This window comes from Pyxicephalus adspersus, chromosome Z (assembly GCF_032062135.1).
Source record: "Pyxicephalus adspersus chromosome Z, UCB_Pads_2.0, whole genome shotgun sequence".
NCBI classification, from domain to species: Eukaryota; Metazoa; Chordata; class Amphibia; order Anura; family Pyxicephalidae; genus Pyxicephalus; species Pyxicephalus adspersus.
Window position 1 is genome coordinate 73,010,212 of NC_092871.1, and position 24,689 is coordinate 73,034,900.

General features: G+C 40.3%; 1 protein-coding gene across 5 annotated transcripts in view; it reads left to right on the forward strand.

The window, feature by feature from the left end:
• Positions 1 to 43: 43 nt before the first annotated feature.
• The window catches only part of RABEPK (Rab9 effector protein with kelch motifs), a 78,561-nt gene continuing 53,915 nt past the window's right edge, over positions 44 to 24,689 (forward strand). The window contains exons 1-2 of one of the 5 annotated variants that reach the window (XM_072430163.1): positions 44 to 151; positions 2,845 to 2,913. In XM_072430163.1, coding sequence (XP_072286264.1) covers positions 2,861 to 2,913 — 53 coding nt within the window. In that variant the 5' untranslated portion in view covers positions 44 to 151; positions 2,845 to 2,860. Of the gene's footprint in view, positions 312 to 2,844; positions 2,914 to 24,689 lie in introns of all 5 variants that reach the window. The other 4 variants (XM_072430166.1, XM_072430162.1, XM_072430164.1 and 1 more) reach the window with 4 other exon arrangements.

Consider the following 24,689-nt stretch of genomic DNA (forward strand, 5'->3'; position numbering starts at 1 on the left):
GGTTAGAAGGAACGGAAAAGGAGGAGCGGTAAGATTTTTTTTTCTTTAATAAACTTAATTAGCAACATACTAGATACACACCGATCCAATTTTCCTTTTTTAACATAGGTTCGCATACCAAGTCTGCTTTGGTGAAGAGATTATAACAGAGGTACTAAAAAAAGGTTCAAATTATTGTTCGGGAGAATACTGATATTTTATGCGCTAATAAGGTTAGCGGTTGCCAGGGTTACAGAAGTCCAGCAGCGTAGCAACTCAGTTCTTCCTGTGCCAAACACCGGCTATAGTCAGGAGACAGAAAAGAAAAGTGGGTGAGTTTCTTGTAATCTAACTGGTCACTTTCTAGTTTAATTTGAGATTTCGGCAGTTTTATTAGTTACCAATTGCAATCAGAAAATATTTTTCGGTTTATTGAAGGTGGTTTTCAGTGGCAGAGCCCAAATTCCTAAAACATTAAGGTGTCGTTAACACGCACATGATATTAAAAACTTTTATATTATATTAGATTCAATTAAAATTTATTTATTTCCAAAACAAAATCTCAAACCACCAGCTTTATATAAAAAAAAAAAAAGGGACATTTTTCTATTACACCCAACATAGGTGTAGCATGGTGTATAAACAATTTTATAGTCATTGTATTGCGTCCACAGCTCACAGTACAGTAAAGTGTATCTAAACTCACAATTTTTACCTTACATAAAAGGGTGGACAACCCTTTTATGTAAGGAAAAAATTCTTTTATTTTTTTTTTTATAAAAAAAAGGTTCCAGCAGCATCTCCCCCTAATTCTTGATCTCCTAGGCCAGGAGTCACCAAACTTTTTTGGCCCCTAGCCCATTTCAGGGGTAGGCAGGAGCACGCTAGGCTGGACTCTCTCTCGAGTGCCGCCATAATGGCCCCGCCCCCTACCAGGAATGCCCCCTGAAGGGAAATCCCTCTCCTCCGCCATGCATATGGAGGAGAGGGAATGTTCTCTATTTTCCCCGGGGGCAGAAGTGTTAACACCGACCACGGTAAATAGGGAAGGGAGCCACAACACAGGCTCAAGAGCCGCATGTGGTTCCGGCAGGTCGGGCTCTTGTAGTTTGTTCAACCACTGGTTGCCAGCCGGGAGTAGGCCAGAAAAAACTACCAGCCAGGCCATATCTAGCCTACAGGCCAGAGTTTGCCGATCTCTGGCCTAGGCGGTCGAAAATGAATAGGAACACAAGGCCTCCCAGGATACCTACGTCAGGCACCCGGGAGGCTCTTGGGCGCTACTTCTGCACATGCTCGGGCATGCGCAGAAGGAGCTTTTTTGTGCATGTGCAGTGAGATTGTCAAATTTTTTTTTTCATCCTACGTCACCCAATCTCACGCCTGGGTCGGGTGACATAGAAAAATAAGGAGAAGATGGGGGCGCCTGGAGCGCCGGCTCTGGAACGAATGTGGGACGACGAGGGACCAGATGCAGGACACCCCCAGAACAATTAGACTGCCCGGGATTAAAAGACAGAGCTAATGCATATAACCCCAAGCAATCTGCTAAAGCACAGCTTCTAACTTTCTTTCATATGAAATCTCTCCCTCTTTTGGAACTAATTTCCCCTTTTTTTACTTGTCTGTTGTCTCTTTTGTTGATCTGATATATATACATGTGTGTGTGTGTGTGTGTGTATATATATATATATATATATATATATATATATATATATACAGCTTTTTTTGTACGCCTGTATTTTATACTGTGGTCAACAGTGCTGGCAGGCTGCATATTATTGATTTTATGACAGAGGCTGTGGGCCAGTGGAAATCTGAACACTGAAATCTGAACAATTGGCCCCTGGGTCGGACTTTATGACATGCCTGATTTAGATAATATTGTACAACTTTTGCATAGGCAAAAATACATAGGAGTGCTGGTGAAGGAGCTTACAATGTTGAGTGACATTGCTATAGGTTAGGTGAGTGCAGTTCTGCATTAACTGCCAGAAATGGTTTTCTGCCCTAACCCTTTATGCAGTCTTTATTTTAGGCTGCCAAAACCAGTTATTTATTTTGTTGTCTCCATTACAGTGATGTGAGAGAGGTGTGACCTTTGCCTGTTATTTTTTTTTCCCTACAAATTTTGGGATATTTTCACTCTTAGTAGAGTGTAGGGCCATTTCTTATTTGTTTTCCCACATCAGCTCCTCAACAAATTTTAATGTTTTAAAAACACTTTACTGTTCAATAAACAATCTATTATTAATCATCATTTATTTTACAAATTTCTTGGATGACAGTCTTGTCATGGACCATTTTTTTTCCAATTTTCACCACAAAGTTCTTTCTTAAACAACCTGGCTTTTTGAGGTTTTCCAAATTTTTCCTTATATCCTAAATTTATCCACCAGCCATGGGCTTTCCATGTTACTCCATCTAGAAGTGTGCATGACCTGTTGGGAATTTTTCCACCTGTTTGGATGAGTTTTTTTTTAATGGCAGCGTGTTAAAAAATAGGGATTTACTAGGTGCCAGAAGTTTTCTAGACCTTGACTTCTTGATTTTGCTCTAATGACTTTACCCATGTTTGTGCGGATTTAAAAAAAAACTTTATTATAAAAATGTTTCTTTTTGATCAGTATAATGACTACTGATCCTATTCTACTTTATTCAAAACCCCACCTGCATTTCAAATGTAACCATTAAGGTACAAACATTTCCACTCATTATCAAACAAGTTATATGAAAAATAACTTTTATAGAATAAAATTACCAAACCATTTGACTCTAAAAACCTATAGGAAATTATTTAGGAAGGCTTGTATTGCATAAGAAACAAAACAATGCCTATATTTAAAAACTTTCTTTATGTTTCAGTTTTGCATTCAATACTATGGAACTGATGGGCATTTTGGAACCAGATGATGTGCCTAAAGAACTAATATGGTAAGATATCTGAGTTTGCACATTCATTCAGTGAAAAATGAATTCTATTAGGACATGATTTCAACACAATACTGTACAAAACAATACTACACAAACTGAGGCATGATACTTGCAAACAATACCTATTACATAAAAAATTAATTAAAAAACAAATCTGTTTCTGACATGTAGTATCATACACCTACAAATTTAACAGGGACTTTTCTCTGTGTGTGGAGAGGAGGCCAGTCATAGCAGAGGGATTTGTAAGGGCAGAGAAGGTCAGCCAAGGAATAGATTGAGTCAGGAAACAGGGGAGGGTAGCAGCCAGGAATGGGTGGGAGAGACATAGAAGAGGGGATCAGGCAGCAGCCGGGAGAAGGAGGAATTATGTTTTGAAGAAAAAAGGTCCATGCAGTGTTGAACCCAGACATTTTTTTCAGCCGGGTGGGAGGAAATTGTAGGCGGGTGGCGGCCCCTTTATTTGATCCAACTCTTAAGGACCCACCCAAAAATAGTCGGGTGGTTACTGAAAAGTGCTGGGTAGTGCACCCAGCTAGGAGGGGCTGGGAAGAACACTGCAATGTGTAATGTAAATCTGATTTGGATTAGTCATGTTCCAGACAGAGACAGGTCAACAAAATTTGTGGCATGAAAAAGCCATGACTGCTGTGCTGGAGGCAAGCCTAAGCAGCTAATCTCCTTCCCCCATATGTCCACTCCTGACACCCAGTTCATCTGGTCCAAGAATTGGGCCTGTGGTGCCCCGAAATGACACTATTCTGACATTGGCTTAAAGCAGACTTTCCACTAACATGGAAGGTCCAGTTACATTCTCTGGTCCCCCTTCAACTTCCCATGGTTGAACAGTGGGCAGGGAACAGAAAAAAAAACAGTCCACAGAGAGGTTTTCTTTTCTTATTACCCAGGTGTTCCTAGCATCCCAAAGAACCGCTTTGAATTTGGCACAGAAGATCCATGCTATTTTAAATCGATCCTTCACACCAAGACCTTCTCCAATTAGTAGCATACAATAGGATAGCTGTACCCAAAAGTTGGTGGAAATCAACCTCTTGAAACATATTCTCAACATCCACATGAAACTGCACTCCGAACTGACACAGGTAGTTCCAGAACATGTCTTGTGTGTTAATCAAGTCTCTTGATTTTAAGGTAACTATTCATTAAGGCATTGTGAAGAGACAACCACATAACATCCCTTTGTTATTACAAAATGATCTAGCCTTTTCCAGGTCAACTTAACCTGACAAGATCTGAGGTCACTAATTTTACATTTGACAAAGACATCTACGACGCATTCCTTTATCACCCATGTCCGCATCCGAAAATTCAGATTGGTAAAGGCCGTAGATCTGTTAGTTTTCAATAGTACTTGGAAAGATGAAAGACCAATGGCAGCACAGTGATATAGCTGTGTGTGTAAAGGCCGCTTGTAATATTCTGCACCCTAGCAATTCACTGTGTTCCAACCTTCATATATCCTAAACTGTTGGTCACAATAACTTGAAAATCAGGGGACACAGGGTACCCCCATAGCTCCTAGTAACTAAAATTTTACCCCCCCCCCCCCCCCGAATTGCAAGATATGGGGACCACTAATTGAAAAACTTGTGAAAATTGTACATTGAGGTTGCTGTTTCAAAGGCAGGTGTGCTTAGCAGGAAGAAAATGCAAATAGGGACTAACAGTGCCACCTACATGATGAGGGGAATTGAGGTGTGCTAGTGTGGGATAACTGTGGCCTAACCCCTCTAAAATGTAATTACCATAGCATTATTAAAGCACAAAAAAACTCTACCCATTTAAATGCGCTGCCCTGTTACACATAACTGCTCTATCATGAATCCCAATTTCCCTAGAATCACGTGGTGTACAAAACTGAAAATGTAGGTGCAAGTACATGAAATCTAACTCCCCCCAAAATTGAATTACTATTGCATCATTAGAACATTAAAAACCTCACCCATCAAAACTAAATTAAAGTTTGGGTATTGGAAGGGTACAGTCATGTGTAACAGGGCAGTGTGGGTATTGGTGACCAGAGTTTTTTTATGTTTTAATGATGCTATGGTGATTAAAGTTTCGGGGGTGTTAGCCACATTGTCCTCTACCTAATATTTTTTTACCTACACCTCTCTGTTATAGAGAAGTTAGCGAACAGATATGTGTAACAGGGCAGGGCAGCTCCTTTTTTAATGTTCTAGCCCTGCCAAAGTAATAAGTATTTAGGGGTGTTAGCCACACCTCCCGATTCTAGAGAAATAGGCATTGAAAAAAGAGAAGCAGTCAGCGTAGCATACTATGAGTTATAGTTTTGTGAATAGGTGTACATTTAGGAGCCCCACCCCAATGCATCTTGCTATGTAAGTGGCCCCAAATTCATAAATTAAATTTCAGATTTCTAGATGCACTAGCCTTTGAAACACCAAGCCCAATGTTGAATTTTCACAAGTTTTTCAACTTTTGACTGCTACAGCTTGAAATTCCTTTAACTAGGGGTGGCTCAAGTTGTTGGGAACAGCGGTTTAGGGGATATGAAGGTTTGAACACATTGATTTGTTAGGCTTCAGAATATGAAAAGCAGCTTTTACACACCCAGCTAACTCGCTGTGCTGCCGATAATATCATTGTACACACCCACTTTATTTCACAGGCAGTTTTGTTTTATTTAGCAGTTTTTTTTAATAGAATATAGGCAGCGATGAGGACACGACACTGGCTGTCCCACCTCCATCTGCTAACACGTGCTGGGCATTGATGGGAGGGGTACACTGCCTTTCCGGCCCTCATCTGCTATCATGTGTTGACATGCAGAATGCTCTTAAATCTTCATTACAATTTTAACCTATAAAGGGTGAGTCTTCTCTCCTTACACTCCTTCAGTCTCTTCTGCCAAGGCAGTAAAGACTGAAGGGGAAACCCACACCCTTCTAGAATATTTGTGTCACATATTCCAGGGGGCTGTGCCCTGTTCACCCATTCATCAGGCGCTTTCCTATAATGTAAATGCATGCGCAGGGAGAGGAAGACACATCACCCGATCTCACGCCTGCGCAGTGCAAAAGTAACATGAGGGAGAACCCAGAAAAAAGAAAATGGCGTTAGAAAGTTGGAAATAAAGCTTAAAGGGAAATTAGAAAACTGACATATTAGGGGTTACTGGATACCTAGCATTAACAACTGGAACCACTAAATTAGTCGATTTTGCACCGCCCACCTTTTGGAACACTGAGGTACATCTTACCGTCACCCGCCTAAAAAAAAATTCAGGGGACACAAGGAACACTGTTTTATCTGTAATCTTATTTAGGTGATCACTTCTTTTTAAAGCGCTACCCCCATATATCTACTGAATCCTGAACTTGCAAAGAACTGTTTTTACTTATCACTGGGTTGCCAAGATTGCAATGGCACTCTTGTTTCAATAAATTTTTTATACAACAGAGAAGGACTGATCCCACAGTAAAATTGTTTAGGAGCTACTACTGAACTGGTTGCCAAGCCAATTATGTTGAGAGTCTTCTTAAGATGTATGAACAAGTATCCCAAGTTAATCTGGCAGCTGTTCAAACTAGGACTGGCACTGCCTCCCGTCTGTCCTTAAATGGGTTAACATTCGTTGAGGGGTACTGCACATGTACGAGTTATCGCGCATGCTCAGTTAAATTATGCATACCTAGCTAAAAAGGGCTTCTTCTGCCCATCTAGCGTGTGTCAATAAAGTTACCTTCTTGTTTAAGCCGGTCACACGCGTGCGCATTGCCAGTCAGTAGACTTTATCCACACGCATAAGGGGAAGGAACCCAGCGAGCAGTGTTGTTACTGTTGAACCTGCCTATTGCTGGGCAGGTACATTTGTTTCAGGCCCTCCCATGTCTCCTTCACTCGCTGTATGTCAGAGCAGGATCTCCAGACAAGCAAGTCCCGATCATCCCAGCACGGATGATCAAACGGGGGATAGAGTGCGAACTTTGATTTCCAGAAAGGGTAATTAAGTTTTACTGAAGGACATGGTGAAGGTCAGATTGAATGTGTTTGTTTGTAACTCAGAAAAAATCATTAAAAGGGATTCTGAGCCTTTCCATATAAGGAGAATGTCGTCAATATATCTTCTCCATATTTTTTTATAGAGAAGATACTTGCTGTTTGAAGGATTGGAGAGGAGTTGTTTTTCCCATTCTCCTAAACAAATATTCGCATAAGATGGCGCACACCTTGTGCCTATAGCAATTACCTGTTTTTGTTGGTAGTAAGTATTCTTCAATGTAAATATGTTTTTGGTGAGGATGTATTGTAGTAAGGCAATGATAAACTCATTAAAGGAACTATTTAGAAGGTAATATTCTTTCAAGCATTTGAAGATGACTGAGATGCCTTTATCATGGGGAATGCTAGAGTAGAGAGATTCTACGTCTATTGTAACTAAATAGGAGTTAGGAGGAATCTGCAGTTCAGATTTTAAATTTAATAGATCAATTGTGTCCTTCAAGTATGAAGGAAGTGTTAGAACAATGGGTCTTAGTTAGGAGTCTACCAACTCACTGGCGTTTGAAGAAATTGCTCCTATACCTGCGATGAGAGGGCGACCTAAAGGATTTACTGGATCTTTGTGGATTTTGGGTAAAGCTTTGTACACATGTCCAATGGTTCTCACCCGGTAAACCACGTATGATGGACGACGAATGATCCTAATGCAAGGCAAGGGGGAGAGCGTGCAGCGGGGTGCCGCACAGTCGTTCTCTCCCTCCCCTCTCGATAGAGCAGAACGGTGCTGTATGTACAGCACTCATTCATGCATCGTGCAGTGCTTAGTCGTTGGAAAGGACTGTGAAAGATCCTTTCCAACGACAATAATTGCACGTGTGTACCCAGCTTAAGGTATGGAAGGTTGGAGTTACTGGATGTTTGATGTTTAAATAGTACTTCATATTGTGGTCTTTGGTTCCTGTATGGAAGGCAGACATGAGTATCAAATAATACTGATCATAGAAAGATTGAATTACGTTACCTGAAATTTCTGTATACCAATCAGAGTTTTGTACACTTTTGTAACAGATTCTTTCATAATGGTCAGTGTTCAACAAGATGATGTTACCTTTTTTGTCCGAAGGCCTAATTAGAATATTTTAATTTGCTTTTAGATTTCTGGATCTAGATTGGATCTAGATTGTCTTCACTTGTAGAGAATGCGTTATCAATTTTATCAATATCCTGTGTTGCAAGGTTCAAGAAGGTTTGTATGTGAGGATATAAAGAAGTCTGTGGGAAGAAAGAGGACTTAGGTCGTCTGACTGGTAGTTGTGAAGTGAGTTTTTTTTTTTTGCTCATCTACACCAATAAATCACTTTCTGGTTGTGGTTTTCTACTAAGAGTTGTTGGAGTATTTTGAAGTTTTTGAATTCTTGGATGTTAAAGTCAATAAATTCATCCGGTAAAGAGAAAATTGGTTTTGAGTAGATGTTTTATCAAACATCACTTTTAAAATAAGATTCCAAATGAGGTTGAGGTCCTTAATAACCTCAAATTTATCAAGGTTAGAAGACGGACAAAAGGATAATCCTAATTTTAGTAGCTAAACAATTAGTTCAAAATCTAGGTTTTGTACAAATGTTGAATCTGTACTCTGTATTGTGTATGAATAAGTTTTCTACAAATATACAAACAAGTTCATTAAGCATTTCCGTGAGTCGCAAACCTCTTTTCTTTAACCTTATCTTCTTCTTTTTTGTATAACCTGCTAGAGGTGGCTTCAACCATATCACAGGAAGTCCATAACAGTAGACAACATATAACTAAAACCTTTCCCTCCCTTTTTTAGGTTGTATGAGGAAAGGTTAATTATTTCTAATTCGTTTTCTCATGAGTGGGTTTCAGAACATAATTGTCCATTGGTGCTGGTTTAATGTTGAGTGAAGGGAGAGGGGGAGGGAGTGATTCTACAAAAGATTGGGTGGTTTTTGGGATAGCTCTATATTGTGCTGAAGGGATTGGTGGGGTGGAAGGGGGTAAGAAAAGAGGCAATGTATTGAGTATGTCTTGTGGGGATGGAGGGTCACTTATTAGGGTAATCTAGTCACTTATTGACTTTCAGATTCTCTTCTCCTCTGGGCTTTCTCTATCCCCCATTTCTGAAAGAATGTTCTAGTCCTTTTTTTAACCCAATCCCACTGGACCATTTTATCCATAAAACTCTTTCTTGGCTCTGAAATGAGAGAAAAGGCTTTTAAAATCCTGAATAATTTCATCCCCTTTTAGGTGTGATATTGGGGGGTTCAGCACATTGCAGGACAGTGTGGGGTGTTGACGTATTAAAAGATGAACTTAACTCAAAACAGCTTTACTTCAGCACAATGTAACAAAAACAGCTTAGTCCAGCGAAACAAAAAATGCTTTTATCAGCATAGGTCCCAAATAGTGAGAAAATAAAGACCTGTGGACCTGGTACTCAAAGGTAGCATGTGCTGTAGCTTAAATGAATTTAGTCCCACAACAGGGACAACTCAGTCCTGTGCTCCCTTCAGCTTTGCTCCTTGGTCTCAGACCCAAACTGCCCCACCTACTTCCTGACAGCCTCGGACGTACCTGTCGATCAGTCTGAAAGCCTGGGCTGTAACTGCAGTGGGAATAGAAAGGCCCACCCAGATCCTTCCTGCCAATCCCAGAGTCTGGGCCTTGTAATATTTTAACACAAAATGGTCATCACAGGTTGCTATGCCAAACATAATATTTTTTAGAAGGACCACAGCCAAAACAAGGGAGGAATGTACCATCCAGGACCCAACCCTGGCATCCTGTAAAGAGGTTACAATTTACCTCCCATGCTCCTCTACCAAGAAATGTTCTTGATCTACCTTGAAATGTTTCAAGAATAACTTTATCTCAGATAACATTGTGGTCTGAAAAGACACAGGGATTGGACAAATTTTTAAATTTTCAGAAACAAAATTTGACTTAGCAGTTCCAGATTCAGAAAAAGATGTGAGTTTATCCAATTCCTTACACAACTTTTCTGCAATATCATTCAAGTTCTGATCTGTTCTAATACCATAATGGATTTTGCTTGAAGTATCTAGTTTACATTCACTTATTATTAAAAAACAGTATTTATATAGTGTTAACTTATTATGTAGCGCTTTACAAAGTCCATTGTCATATAACTAACTCACAATCTTAATGTCCTTAATGTAGTCTAAGGACAATTTTGTTTTTTATTTTTTTTTAAGGAAAGTGGATCAACCTAAATGCATGGTTTTTGGGATGTGGTAAAAACTGTACAGACACCAGGAGAACATATAAACTTCTTACACATAGCGTTCTGATGGAGATTTTCAACCTGGGACCTAGTTTTGCAAAGGCGATAGTGCTAACCACTGAGCCATTCGTGCTGTTCATGTTTTTTTTTTACCAGATTGGTTAATCTAATTGTATAAGGAGAAGATGACAAAGAAACTACTGGTTCTTAAATGTCATTATGTGTGTAATGCCTGCCCCAGAATAAGGTATAGAATAGTAGGTTATTTACCAGTCATACAACGTACAACAATTCAAAAAAAAAAAGTAAAATAAAAGTCCAATACACTAGTTAGATAGTCCCGTCCCCTCAGCCAAGCTGGAGGAGGAGCTTTATGGGACAAGCGCTCTAGACATAATAAATCTCTATGCAGATAGGTTCTGGTAGTTAATTGTGTATTGTCCCGACGTGTTCACCTAGATAGGCTTCTTCAGGGGACCTTTAGGCCACCAGGGGGAGCTAAATATGAAAACAATAGTTGTATAAGTGTACATGAATAATATGGGAATAATATTAATATTAACAATATTTGCCAAAATAGAGAAAAATCTATATAAAGAGTAATGATAATGTATACTTTGGGCTGGGTAAATGGATGATATTCAAATATGAAAAGTACTGATAAATGTGGTATCACATTGGAATAAAAATGATTATTGAGATATAAGGCTGTTGTCCATTATTTTGAAAATAAATCCAAATATATTGAAATGATAATAAAGTATATGTACTCTCAAAAAGTAGTCATCGTGAGATCATACAGACTGAGATCTGTAGTTAGTCATATAGGTGAATAGGTTAAGAAATAGGTAATCCTGTATGTTGCCTACATATGCAGCCGTTGTGTATATAAGATTTGTTAGCATAGATATGAAGTAGCTAATGTATAACAAAGGTATGTTTACAAAAGTGTTTTTACAAAAAACAAATCATTAGTATAGATGGTTGCTGAATATGTCAAATTATGTTAAATTATTAAGATGTATAGCAAACTACTATTACAATCATAATATTTTTTCTAGAAGAGAGGTAATATATAATGTATATGTATAATAACATTAGGAATAAATATCAATGATTATAGGTATTGCTATGGTAATAGTGCATCATATTCATATAAGTAGCTGGAATGCTCTACTTACAGTTTTAGAGATACAGAAAGATGAAAGAGAGATTGATGTCAAGATGATTTAAGTAGAGAATGAGCGCATCAATTATATGGCTTAGGGAAAAAAATCAAAAGGTGACAAATTTTAAATATGGAATTTTTTGTGATGAGTATATAAATCGTAATGATGATACTTTGGGAGAAAACACTATGGATAAATAGTAAGGATAATATTGAAGGGATAAAATTAAGAAGGAGATGGGTATAAATGGATAATAGCTAATGCATCTCTTGTAATAATATTAGAGATGACAAACGCCAGATGGTGGTGCTGTGGTATAAGATGGTTGCAGCAGGAATGATGCTGCACGTGTGTCTAAGAGGGAAGTGTATGGCGTCCGGAAATCTAACAAAATAACTTCCCCCCCTTTAACTTATGCCCATTAAGGTATGGGCTATCAGAGTGTAGCTACTGTGCGTGTATCGGAATTGTAGTAGATGAAGGGAGAAGGAAAGAACTCCTCCTCTATGTAAATGTCAGTCAATGATTGACAGTTTGGTAGTTACAATGCAGATCCTAGGAATCCTTCATGTGTGGTGGGTGTAGGGGGAGAAAAAATTATACTGCTCCCTATGTCAATCTCATAGGAGGGAGGTGGATCTTTAGTATAAAGGGAGAGAAGCTTGTTAACCCTTACAAGCGTTCTTGATTGTTATAGGGGCTTATCATGGGGATATTGGGTATTAATAATGCTGTTGTATGAGGTAGTTGGTGAGGACAGAGATAAGTGTAGAGATAAGATTAAAAATAAAGATATTGTTGGTAATCAAAAGGAATACATGATGTACTATGATCACATTTAGAAGAAGAGATGGATATTGCAAAGAGATATGAGCCCATACCAGTTGTACTTATAAATAATATTAATTGCTGCAGTTTTGTACTTTAAAATAATACATTCATATATTATCACAATAATAAATATCATTAGCACAAAAAGTACATAAGATTTGAATGCACAGTAAATATTTTAAATATAAAGATGGAACATAAAGGGTGCATGAAGTATATGTATATATAGTAAAGATAATGGTTCAGAACATCAATACATAAGTAATAAGATATATATGGGATTATATGATATGAATGTAATATTACCTATCTGTGAGGTATATTGTATATACAGGAAGAGGTAGCATTTGAATATTGGCTAAATTTATTTAGGATATGCAGATGTGGGGAATGCGTGAGAGTATAGCCATGTAGTCTACAAAAAAAAAATTTGAACTTCCGGTTCCGGCGCCCAATGCAGTAAATGGTGTTGAGCAGCCGCTCTGGCTCCATCGCTGTATTGTGCCTGCCTAACTTCACCCCGTGCCCCTGCAGCTCGCTCACCAGTTAGAGGAGAGTGCAGAGTGTGAATGGATAAGTTAATTTTAGCTCCTGCAGAGTCCAAACGGCAGAAGCAGTCAGCGAAGAAGACTGTTTCATCCAAGATGGCCAATGGCTCTGCTGACCGCGTGGAAGCCTGCACACACTTAGGTAGGGCAGATGACTCTGCACACCACTGCCCTGGCATTGACTATAAAAAACTTGCCAAGGAGGTCTCTCATCATCTCCATCCTGTCTGTTAAAAAATATAAAAGATGCCCCAGCCCTCCACTTTCAGCCCATCACTGAAACAGGTAATAGGCATGGGGAGGACATACATGATCTCCACCAATGTGTTAGTGACTTGGAGGACGAACTGTTAACTATCCGTATACAGCAACAGCAGTTGTGTGAGCAATATTATCAACTCAATGAAAAAATGATCGATATAGAAAATAGATCCCGTTGCAATAGTCTCAGAATAATAGGGGTACCAGAAACGTACAAGGCACCAGATCTCCACAAGTTATGCTTCTCCAATCTTCCTAAAGCGCTGGGACTCAAAGCCCCTTTAAAAGTGGAAAGAGCACATAGATTGGGGCCGCTACTTCGCAACTTCCCCTCGTCTGATTATTGCACAGTATCTCAACTTTAATGACAAATGCAAATTTTAAAGGCATTTAGATGGCAGGATCACTTTAGCTATAGATGACAGCAGAATACTATTCTTCCCCTACTACTCAGTGGAGACCTCCAAGCAGATTGCACAAGATTTTAGATCTGCCCTATTGTACCCAACAGTTCTAAAAAAATTTTTACCTCAGACCGTGGAATCCACACGTTCAAAGATCCCCAGGGGGCAACATTTGTTAAATCACTTCTGACCAGTTCCCCTATTGCTTCAGAGACTTCTGGGTCGTCGAGACATGGACCGGGTAGGTCCTCACCTGCGTCCTCTTCCAGATGTTAATGGGCCGCTTTTTTTTTTTATTTGCTGCACCATACTCATAATTGAACATTTACTCTGGGAGCCCACATAATTGGCACAATTGTCATAGTTTGGCTTATCTTCGTTACTCAAACTGTCCACATGGAGCCGGTGACACGCTTTTTGCCACACCGTATTGTTACAACTGTCATGTTTTACTTTGTTTATGCAAAGCATGGAAGGAAAGATGGCGATCTGTTTTTTCTTTACTAATTTTCACCTTACTACGATACATGCTCTCACCACTCCTATTGGGAAAAAAGGAAGCTCTACTATAAGTAATACAATATGAGTCTATTTTTTTTTTTTTTTTTTTTCAACTTTTAAGTTTAGTTCCTTTGGGGACTTTGACACTTTGCTGCTATACTATGCCTACCACCCATATCAGACGCTACAATCTTCTACTGACGGATGTCCTCTCTCTGCATAGCTGCTCGGCTGGGACGGCTATGCAGGTTACCTATTTTATCTTCTTCAAGCTAGCTTACTCCTCGATGCATATAAACCTCCGGATGTGGATAACAACATGGAATGGTAAAGGTCTTCGATCCCCTGCCAAGCGGACGAAAATTCTACGCCATTTTAAAAAATTGCAAACTGATGTGGCTATTCTGCAAGAAACCCACCTCTCCTCCTCATTCTTTCATCTCCTTCCTAAAAGTTGGGTGGGAGAATTATGGGAGGACTCAGCACATGGTGGACAGGCTAGAGTGTTGATATTGCTCAGCAGGAAATTACAATACACAATACTTTCCAAATCCAGCGATGTCTCTGATGGCAAATGGCCCTCCAATACGCTACAATTCTCAGCAGGCTCTCTTACATTGTTGGCTGTATATGGCCCTAACCAAGACAACAAGGCCTTTTACAATTCTATACTCTCCAATCTCCATGGTTTGCCAAACACCTTGCTGGTAGTTGCTGGGGACTTTATCGCACTAGCAACCACCATGGAAGATAGGCTTCCTCCCCCTCAGTACCAGGGTGCAACCCTATCTAAAAACAAATCTTTCCAGTCCTTTGTCTATGCCGCTGGATTAGTAGACTCCTGGAGGAACCTCCATCCTTTGGCGCGTGAATACACGCATGTATCATCAGCACACTCCACGATGTCCAGACTTGACACCATAGTTGTTTCGGATGACATGTTCCTTAAGACTGCTATGGCGGACATACACCCGATAGTGATCTTGTTTACCATGCCCCGGTCACGATTTAACCCACAGACGGTTTCCTGCACAAAACTGACTTTACTTGGAGATTTCCTATGTCCTCGCCATAGACAAGAAGTTCCAGCCAAATTTGATACATTGATAAATGGACTTTGAATTCAATAACGCCAACCATAAGTCCAACCCCCAGCTTTACTGGGACACGGCAAAAGCTGTATTGCGAGGTAACCTTATTGCCACCAGGAAGAAAACGCTCCATAAGTATATGGACGCTTGTGCACAAGCCAGACAGGCATATGAGGTCTACAAACACTCTCTTAACTCTGCAGATAAGGAAGCATGGTTACAGGCTAAGCGTACATGCGAATTTTGGATTAGCCAACATGACTCCACCATAAGGTCCTACCACTCGGTGGAATTTTTCCGCTACGGAAACAAATAAGGGAGGCTGCTGGCTAATTTGGCTAAGGGCTTCAAAGCACCCCCACTTATAGCAGCTGTTAGAGACTCACTGAATGTGGTAAAAGATTTTCCAAGCACCATTGCCTCTACCTTTGCTTTTTTCAATAAGTCTTTGTATACCAAGCAGGGTAGTGATGTGTCACTGGGCCAAAGTTTCCTTGACAGGCTAACCCTCCCTCATCTCACTGAAGAGGAATTAAGCTACCTGAACTCGGCTATAACCGAGGAAGAGGTAATTTCCGCAATCAAAAATTCTGCTGATTGTAAAGCAACTGGACCAGATGGTCTACCATCTGAGTTCTTTAAGATCCTAGTAGATAAGGTAGCACCCTCCCTTACGTAACTCTATTAGGACATGTTCTTCTCTTCTACCTACCTGTAGTCTGGTAATTTGGCCTTTATTAAGATGTTACTCAAACCACAAAAAGACTTGTTATATCTTGGCTCATACCGCCCGATATTCTTACTGAACAAGGACGTGAAGCTACTTACTAAAATTCTGGCAGATCGCTTAGCTAACCAATCTTGCCAAGATTGGTTAGCTCTGAACAGGCGGGCTTTGTCCTGGGAAAATCCACAGTGTATAATATAGGAAAACTCTTGCTAGTTCTGGAACAAGCTAGATTAGCTGGGTCCTCTTCCGTGTCGTCAACTCTTCTGGCAGTCAAGTCTGGTACTGCCCCCCCCCGATTATTAGGTTATTGGAGGAGGCCTCTTCGAAGCACTCAATATCGCATGTATACCCATTGCTCATGGCTAGTTTGGGGGATAAGGAGTCCTCCCAGGTATTTGTAAATGCTGGGCCTCGTACTGGCAATGGACCTATTTTGATACGTGAGTCAAGTTGGTCTTGTGTACGTAAATGTATAGTGAGTGAACATTAGAGGGAAATACAATTTAAGATTGTGCATACAGCTTACCATGCTTTAAACATCAAACCTAAATCACATTTACTTTCTAACCATTTGCTGGCATGCCCCAAATGTATGTTGCCTCTGGCCTTCTTGGATCATGCGCTATGGGACTGCCCTCAGATTATGTCCTTTTGTGGCGCAGTATTTAGGTTCATGACCAAGATCACAGGAGATGCTAGACAGCCGTCCCCCGACCTGGACTTATTCCATGCAGAGGTGATGGATAGTTTACAAGGGCGCACCTGGCCAGAAGATAGAGGTCTCGAAATTTAAACATCTATGTCTCTTAGCGGCTAAGAAAAGTATACTTGAACAGTGGTTGGAGCCCACTCCACTCTCACTTCCACAACTCCAATATTTGCAGTCACTTATGGTCATAGATAGAACGGAGGCTATGCAGCATATGGATACTCATCCCCAGATGTTTTTTGACACCTGGATGTTATATCTAAAACACACACTGTCATCCTCTCAACTCCAGGATGTCATTGAACTCTTCTGCCATTCAGTCTGGTATGATCAAAGGATGTTAACCTCACACTGAATGAGTATATCTCCCAGTAAAACTCCTAACCCCTGATCTAACTCTATATCTTGGCAAGGGCCCGCAAATTCTCCCCCTATTCTCACCCTTGTTCCTTCTGGATTATTATTAGCATCCGTCTTTTTATCCATTCTCACTAGGCTGGTATTGTGGTTCCTGAGTTCTTGGGGTTATCCCAAAGGAGTTTGTTATTCCCTATCATTATGTTATGTTATGTTAGTTTTGGTTTTAAAAGCCTTGATTTACACTGGACATTATTGAACTAAAAGGCAGTTATTTAATCAAACATTTAAAAAAAAAATGACAGAAACTGTATGTTCTTCTGAGTTAATTTATTGCAATGTTTTTTATAGCCTTACCTTTCCTACTTGCTGGTCATTTCTTCAAAATCTGATGTTGTATAGAGAATTTGATGTATTTTACTCATGATCATCTTCTGATATGGACGTAAATTGTATTGTCTCACCCTTTTTCTGTCAATATAAATGATTTAAAAAAAAAAAAAAAAAAAAAGGTTTGAAGCTGACCATGTCATTGAGTCCAGGTGGTTTGTTGGTTTGTAAGTTAAAATCCCTTTGAACTTAAGACTGTAATAATCTTGTATCATTGTCGCCCCCTCGGGTTATCCGTAACATGTTCCAGTGAAGGCCAGTGAATGAAATCATTGTAGGATCAAAATGGAGAGTTCCAACATTCCAACATGGTAACTAAGTGGTGTAATAATTCTTCCTGAGGTAAAAGAATAAATGTGTTTATAGATCCTTTTCCTAAATGGTTTCCTAGTTTTGCCCACGTAGAATGCGCCACACTTACAAGAGATTAGATATATCACTCCTTTGGTAGTACAGTTAATGTGGTAGTTCGGTCGATGTGTCTTGTCATTTGGAAGTATTGTACATAAAGACATTGACATTGGGTACAGTGACCGCATTTAAAAGTGCCTTTCGTATTGACTGATGGTGTGGTAGTAGTCAGATGACTGTGGACTAATTGGTCTTTTAGAGAAGGCGCTCTTCTGACTGTAAACCTACTTACAGCTAGGTCCATGAATATTTGGACAGACAACTTTTTTCCAATTTTGGTTCTGTACATTACCACAATTAATTTTAAATGAAACAACTGAGACTTTCAGCTTTAGTTCAGTGGGTTGAACAAAGATTGCATAAAAATGTGAGGAACTAAAGCCTTCATCACTTCATTTCAGGGGCTCAAAAGTAATTGGACAAATTAAAAAGCTGAAAATGTAATTTCTAATGCTTGGTTGAAAACCCTTTGCTGGCAATGACAGCCTGTAGTCTTGAACTCATGAGCATCACCAGATCCTGAGTTTTCTCCTTTTAGTGCTCTGCCCGGCCTTTACGGCAGCGGCTTTCAGTTGCTGTTTGTTTGTGGGCCTTTATGTCCAAAGTTTAGTCTTCAACAAGTGAAATGCTTGCTCAATTAGGATCAGATCAGGTGACTGACTTGGCCATTCATGAATATTCCACTTTCTTGCTTTAATAAACTCCTGGGTTGCTTTGGCTGTATGTTTTGGGTCATTGTCCATCTGTATCATGAAACACCTCTCAATCAATTTGATTGCATTTAGCAAGATTTGAGCAGACACTATGTCTCTGAATACCTCAGAATTCATTTGGCTGCTTCTGCCTTGTGTCACATCATCGATAAACTCTAGTGTCCCAGGGCCATTGGCAGCGATGCATGCCCAAGCCATCACACTGTCTCCACTATGTTTTACAGATGATGTGGTATGCTTTGGATTATAAGCTGTTCCACGCCTTCTCCACATTTTTGGTAAAGGTTGATCTTGGTTTCTTCTGTCCAAAGAATGTTTTTCCACAACTGTGCTGGCTTTTTTAGATGTTTTTGAGCAAAGTCTAATCTAACCTTTCTTTTCTTGAGGCTTATGAGTTGCAGTGCACCCATTGTATTTACTTTCATGCAGTCTTCTCTTTATGGGTAGACTTGGATATCGATACGCCTACTTCCTGGAGAGTGTTGTTAACTTGGTTGCCTGTTGTGAAGGGGTTTCTCTACACCATGGAAATGATTCTGCGATCATCCACCACTGTTGTCTTCCGTAGACGTCCAGGTCTTTTGGCGTTGCTGAGTTCACCAGTGCTTTGTTTCTTACTCATGATGTACTGTAGATTTTGCCACTCCTAATATTGTAGCAATTTCTCGGATGGGGTTTTTCTGTCTTTGCAGCTTAAGGATGGCATGTTTCACCTGTATGGAGAGCTCCTTTCACCGCATGTTGTCTGTTCACAGCGAAATCTTCCACATACAAGCACCCCTAAATGCTTTAGTTCCTCACATTTTTATGCAATCTTTCTGTTCAACCCACTAAATTAAAGCTGAAAGTCTGCAGTTCAACTGCATCGGACTTGTTTCATTTAAAATGACTTGTGGTAATGTACAGAACCAAAATTAGAAAAAAGTTGTCTGTCTCCAGATATTTATGGACCTAATTGTATAACATATACAGTCTTCAGTTTGCTTTTTTTTTTCCAACTATCTTTATTGGTTTATAATTTTACAAATACAATCAAACAAACAATAATAACCAATGGGGGAGTATAGGGGAAAACATAAAGCAGGAGGGGAGGGGAGCACTAGAACAAGTTCAAGTTCAACCATTTTAATCTTGCAGCAGTACATGAGGACTATTGGCTCGAAATATTGGTAATATACCATGTAGAGTATTGAAATGGTTGAAGGATCGATGTGCGTTCTGAGTTGGTAAAGACATAAAGTAGGAATTGGTACCAGTGTTGCCAAAAACGAGTTATATAGTCATCACCTTGCAGTTGAGCATCCAACATTTCTCTATAAAACAAGACTTTAAGTGAAGCAAGAGCTTGTTCCGAAGTTGGTGGGAGGGGTTGAATCCAGTTTTGCATAATCACTCGTCTGGCAGCCAGAAGGCAAACATTAGTCCATTTTTGCATAGACCGTGATATATTGTCCGTACTTACACCTTCCCAGGACCCAAACAGAAGCAGAGAAGGTTTATTAGGAATAGGATGACCAATAACCTTTGATATCAACAGGATAATTTGTTGCCAGTAGTTGGTAATATGTGGGCAGTACCATAGGCGGTGTGATAAAGATGCCTTAATATCATTACACTTAGGGCATTGAAAGTGCCACGTCCTAGGTTGTGGGTCAGATAAGGAGGGCCTAAATACCTTATAAGCTCTATGTAGTATCATAAACTGGGACTCCCTCCATATCTCATTCACAATACTTTGTCTTACCGTTAGGTAGCCCTGTATGACAGACTCCACTATATCAGGATCTGGGAAATCTCTCTGCCACATTTTCACGTTCGAAGTAGCCAAGGATTTAACAAAGTAAGGCAGGAGGTAAGCATAAATATTGGAGATATTAGGAGGAGAGAGCGACAAGAGCTTGTCAAAACCATCAGGACAGATTAGACTATCATATTGTACCACCAATGATTTAAAATAGGACATAGCCTGGTTATAATACAGGGGATGGAGTGCCCACCAAGGGATATCATATTTGACCTGCAGAGCAGTCAGGAACAAACTGGCCAGATCTTCCTGTCGGAAGAGATCCCTAAAATATTTTAGGCCCTTTTGTCTCCATAACCGAAATTCTTGCATATTCCTGTGCCTGTGGGAATAATGGGTTACCACAAATGGGTAGATATTGGGATAAGCGAGCTGGTAATTTTAAACGTTGTCTAGTCACCTTCCATGCAATCACTGTGTCTCTTATCAGTACATTGTGTCGCAAAAAGACTGGAAGCTTAGAAAACTGGCAATGTAACAGAGCACAGAGGTCCCAGGGGTGAGACATAGCATTCTCCAATGGTACATTAGAATAACAAGACGTCTCCCTGATCCAATCCACAACATGTCGTGTTAAGCAGGCAAGGTTGTATAGTCTAACATTTGGGAAGCCCACACCCCCTTCGGTGTTGGGCAAATACAATTTTGCCAATTAAATTCTCAAACGTTTACTTGCCCATAGAAATTTCGTAAAAGCTCTATTAAGAGCATTGACATCTGCATGCCTCAGTAGAAGGGGCAACGTGTGCATAGGGTAAAGCAATTTTGAAAAAGACATCATCTTTACCAAATGACACCGGCCTAATGGTAATGACACCGGTGGTAAATTTTCCCATACTCTTAATTCCCTTTGTATTTTGTTTATCAAAGGAGGATAATTTAAGGTATACAAGGAAGAAGGTGACCGACCAACATGAAGGCCTAAATATACTATAGAGTGCGGTGCTATTTTGAATGGTACATGTGCCCTCCATTTGTCAGCAGCCTCAATAGATCTGGCTAAGGACAATATCTCACTTTTATCAAAGTTTATTTTCAACCCCGAAAAACTTTCATAAATGTGGAATATCGATTGAATAGTATTACTATGGCTTCTAGGGTCAGAGGTAAAAATTAAGATATCATCTGCAAAAAAAGCGTTACGCAGTTCGCTATCTAGCACTGGAATACCATGTAAAAGAGGGGTATTGTCTAAATATCTAACCAGCGGCTCCAAGGCAAGATTGAACAGGAGGGGGGACAAAGGACATCCCTGCGTGGTTCCTCTATGTAGGGCGATGGGAGCGGACAAAAAGCCAGGTGTATATATGTTGGCTTTTGGGGACGCGTACATGGCCTCTAGTAATCTAAGAAAGGAACCCCCAATTCCGATATGTTTAAGTACTTTAAAAAGCCATGGAATATTCACAGTATCAAAAGCTTTATGTGCATCAATCGCAATTATAGCCAAATCTAGATCAGGGTGTCGTTTTGCAACCTGCAGAGCTATCAGTACTTTTCTAATATTGGATACCGCAGCCCTACCCTGTACAAAACCTACTTGTGAGGTAGAAATAATAGAAGGCAATAGCTTAGCTAATCTATCTGCCAGAATTTTGGACAATATTTTTGCGTCCATATTAACCAGAGAGATGGGACGGTATGACTATGGGTCACAGGGATTTTTATCTTTTTTTAGTAGGAGCCTAATATATGCCTCCTGACCTGACCGGAAATACACACCCTTGTCCCAGAGAGTGGAATACAGAGCATGAAGGTCATCAACTATCTTATCTCCCAAGAATTTGTAAAATTCAGTGGTGAAGCCGTCAGGACCCGGTGCTTTTCCATTTTTTAAAGAATTGATTGTCAACGTGATCAGTTCTTTAGTAATGGGAGCATTTAGGGCGTCTATATCTTCTTGTTTTAAGTGTGGAAGTTCAACTTCCGACAAAAATGCGGTCCCAGCCGAGACATTAGTCTCTGGAGATGAATACAGATTTTGAAAATATTGGGCCAAACACTGGTTCACTGCCTTAGGCGAAGTTACCAAGTCACCCGTATGTGAGCGTAGTTTGGGGATATGCGTTGGTTTATAGCCAGTACGTACCAAGTTAGCTAGCATTTTGCCTGACTTATTACCATATTTATGAAATTCTAAAGATCTATATTTGCATTTCAGCTGTTCATATTGATAGAGCCATGAATCAAAATTACGTTTGGAGTCATGCCACGCCTGTTTAGTACTCGGGGTGGGATCGTCCGTCAGCGCCTGTTGCGCCGTTCGGAGCTCCTGTTGAGCGGACAAAAAGTGAGATAAAGTCGCTTTTTTCTTTTTAGACATAAAGGAGATAATTCGGCCTCTCAAATAGGCTTTTCCTGCTTCCCAAAATAATATCGGGTCAATCCTATGAGCTGCATTGTATTGGACATATTCGAGCCATGCAGACGTCAATACTCCCTGGAATTCAGGGTCCTTGATCAAATAGGAAGGGAAGCGCCAGGGTATATAATCCCCTTTAGGGTATTGATCACGTACTAAAATAGAGATAGGAGAGTGATCTGAAATTGCTATAGTGTGTATTTCTGGCGACTCAATTCTATTCAGAACGGCATCAGTGCAAAACAGATAGTCCAAGCGGGCTTGGGCCAAATGTGCTTGGGAGACAAATGTATACTGTCTCTCCAAAGGGTGATATTGTCTCCAAATATCATTGAGAGACATAGCCTGTACAAAGTCCGACGGCACCGAGTGAGCCGGAGGCCTAACCGTGCACCCACCTGTACCAGCACTTCTATCTTCAGAATGCACCATAACTGAATTAAAATCGCCCCCCAATTATTTTACAAGGAGTGGGGTCTTGAGCCACCCAGGTAGATACTTCCTGAAAAAAGGAAGATGATGGCGAATTTGGGGCATATATATTAAATACGGATAGATCATGGTCAGGGAATTGTAATAGTATTTTCAGAATACGCCCTGCAGAATCGCTCTGCACTGTCTTAACTTTACCCTGGAGAGACCTATGAATCAAAACCATTGCCCCCGCCTTCCTATCTGCAGAGGGGGTGCCATAGACTTCTCCAACCCATAGTTTTTTCATCCTATAAAAATCACTATCGCCCAGATGTGTTTCCTGCAATAATGCGATATCTGCCTTCAGCCTCTTCAGATGGCGGAGCACAGACATACGTTTATTAGGGGAACGTAATCCCTTCACATTCAATGAAACTATTCGCATATAATTTGAGGGGAAGGATTATCCCTGTAAGAAACACACCTGGTACAGTAAAACAACACCCTGAGCATACATATCAAGTAAAAGTGCATTAAGAGGTTGTACCCACAGAGTAAGAAGTACAATAGCATCAACATCAGACCCAGTCCACAGGAGACTGGTGAGGTATAGCATACATAATATTCACAATGGTTGCATGAACAAATAACAGGAGTGCTCCCATAAACAGCAACAACAAAACATAGGGGGGACATCATAAGAACACACGAGGGATGACAGACAAGATATGAAGGTGACTTTCCTTTTTTCCTCGCAAGGCAATCACAAACTAACAAAGTCAGTGATATTAATAATAGCATCATAATATCAATGGAGGCAGGCTCACACCTCGCACAATGGGAATCATTAAGGCGCAGTTTCAAATGAAACAGAAAAGAAATAAGGCACTTTGAAGTAGAGCAAAGCTCTTTGCAAGTTATCTCGCCTTAGGCAACATCTCGGCATGGTGAGACTCCCGAATCCGTTTGGTGGACGTCAGTCCAGGTTGCCTGGGTGGTTGTGAATATATCGGGAGTAATGAGTGCTCAACCGAGCGTGGTGGGGAAGCACTTGCACTTTCAGATGGTGTAGATGGTAGGTTGGACAGTAAAGCATGCACTAAACTTTCCGCCTCCTCAGCAGATGTTAGAGAGTACTGCCGCCCTTGATCATCTGAAAAATGGAGGACTGCTGGGTAAGCCAAAGTTAAACGCATTTTGTGAATGTACAATGTAGCGCAAACCTGTTGGAAACTATGCCTTTTGTGGGATACCTCTGCAGAGTAATCTGCAAATATAAGCAGGGAGGCCCCTTCAAATTGGAGACTGCGTTTATTGCGAAAAGCATGTAGTAACTGGTTTCTATCAATATAATAGGTATAGGCTACTATTACTGGTCTCGGATTAGACCGTTCCTTGCGAATTGGACCCAGTCTATGAGCACGCTCCACTCTGCATGGTGATGGAAGACCCAATAATTATGGTAATACAGTAGAACAGAGATCAAGAAGCTGAGAAGGTTTGACGCTTTCAGGGATACCAATTACACGCAGATTATTACGCCTTGATCTGTTTTCCAGGTCTTCCACTTTATCTTGTAATGCTTGCGCCTTGGCCTCCAATTTGGAGATAAGTACTCAATTTTGGAGATAAGCATCATCTTCAACCAGCGTGATCCGCTGCTCAGCACTATCTAATCGTTGAGATTGTTCCCTAATGTCTTTCCTTAGGGATTGAATACCCTTATGTACTGCAGCATCAATAGCTTCTTGTAGAGTGGGTTTAAGTAATGCAGCCACTGCATCTGCTATTTGTGTAGGACTAGAGACAGCAGGGACATCATCAAATTG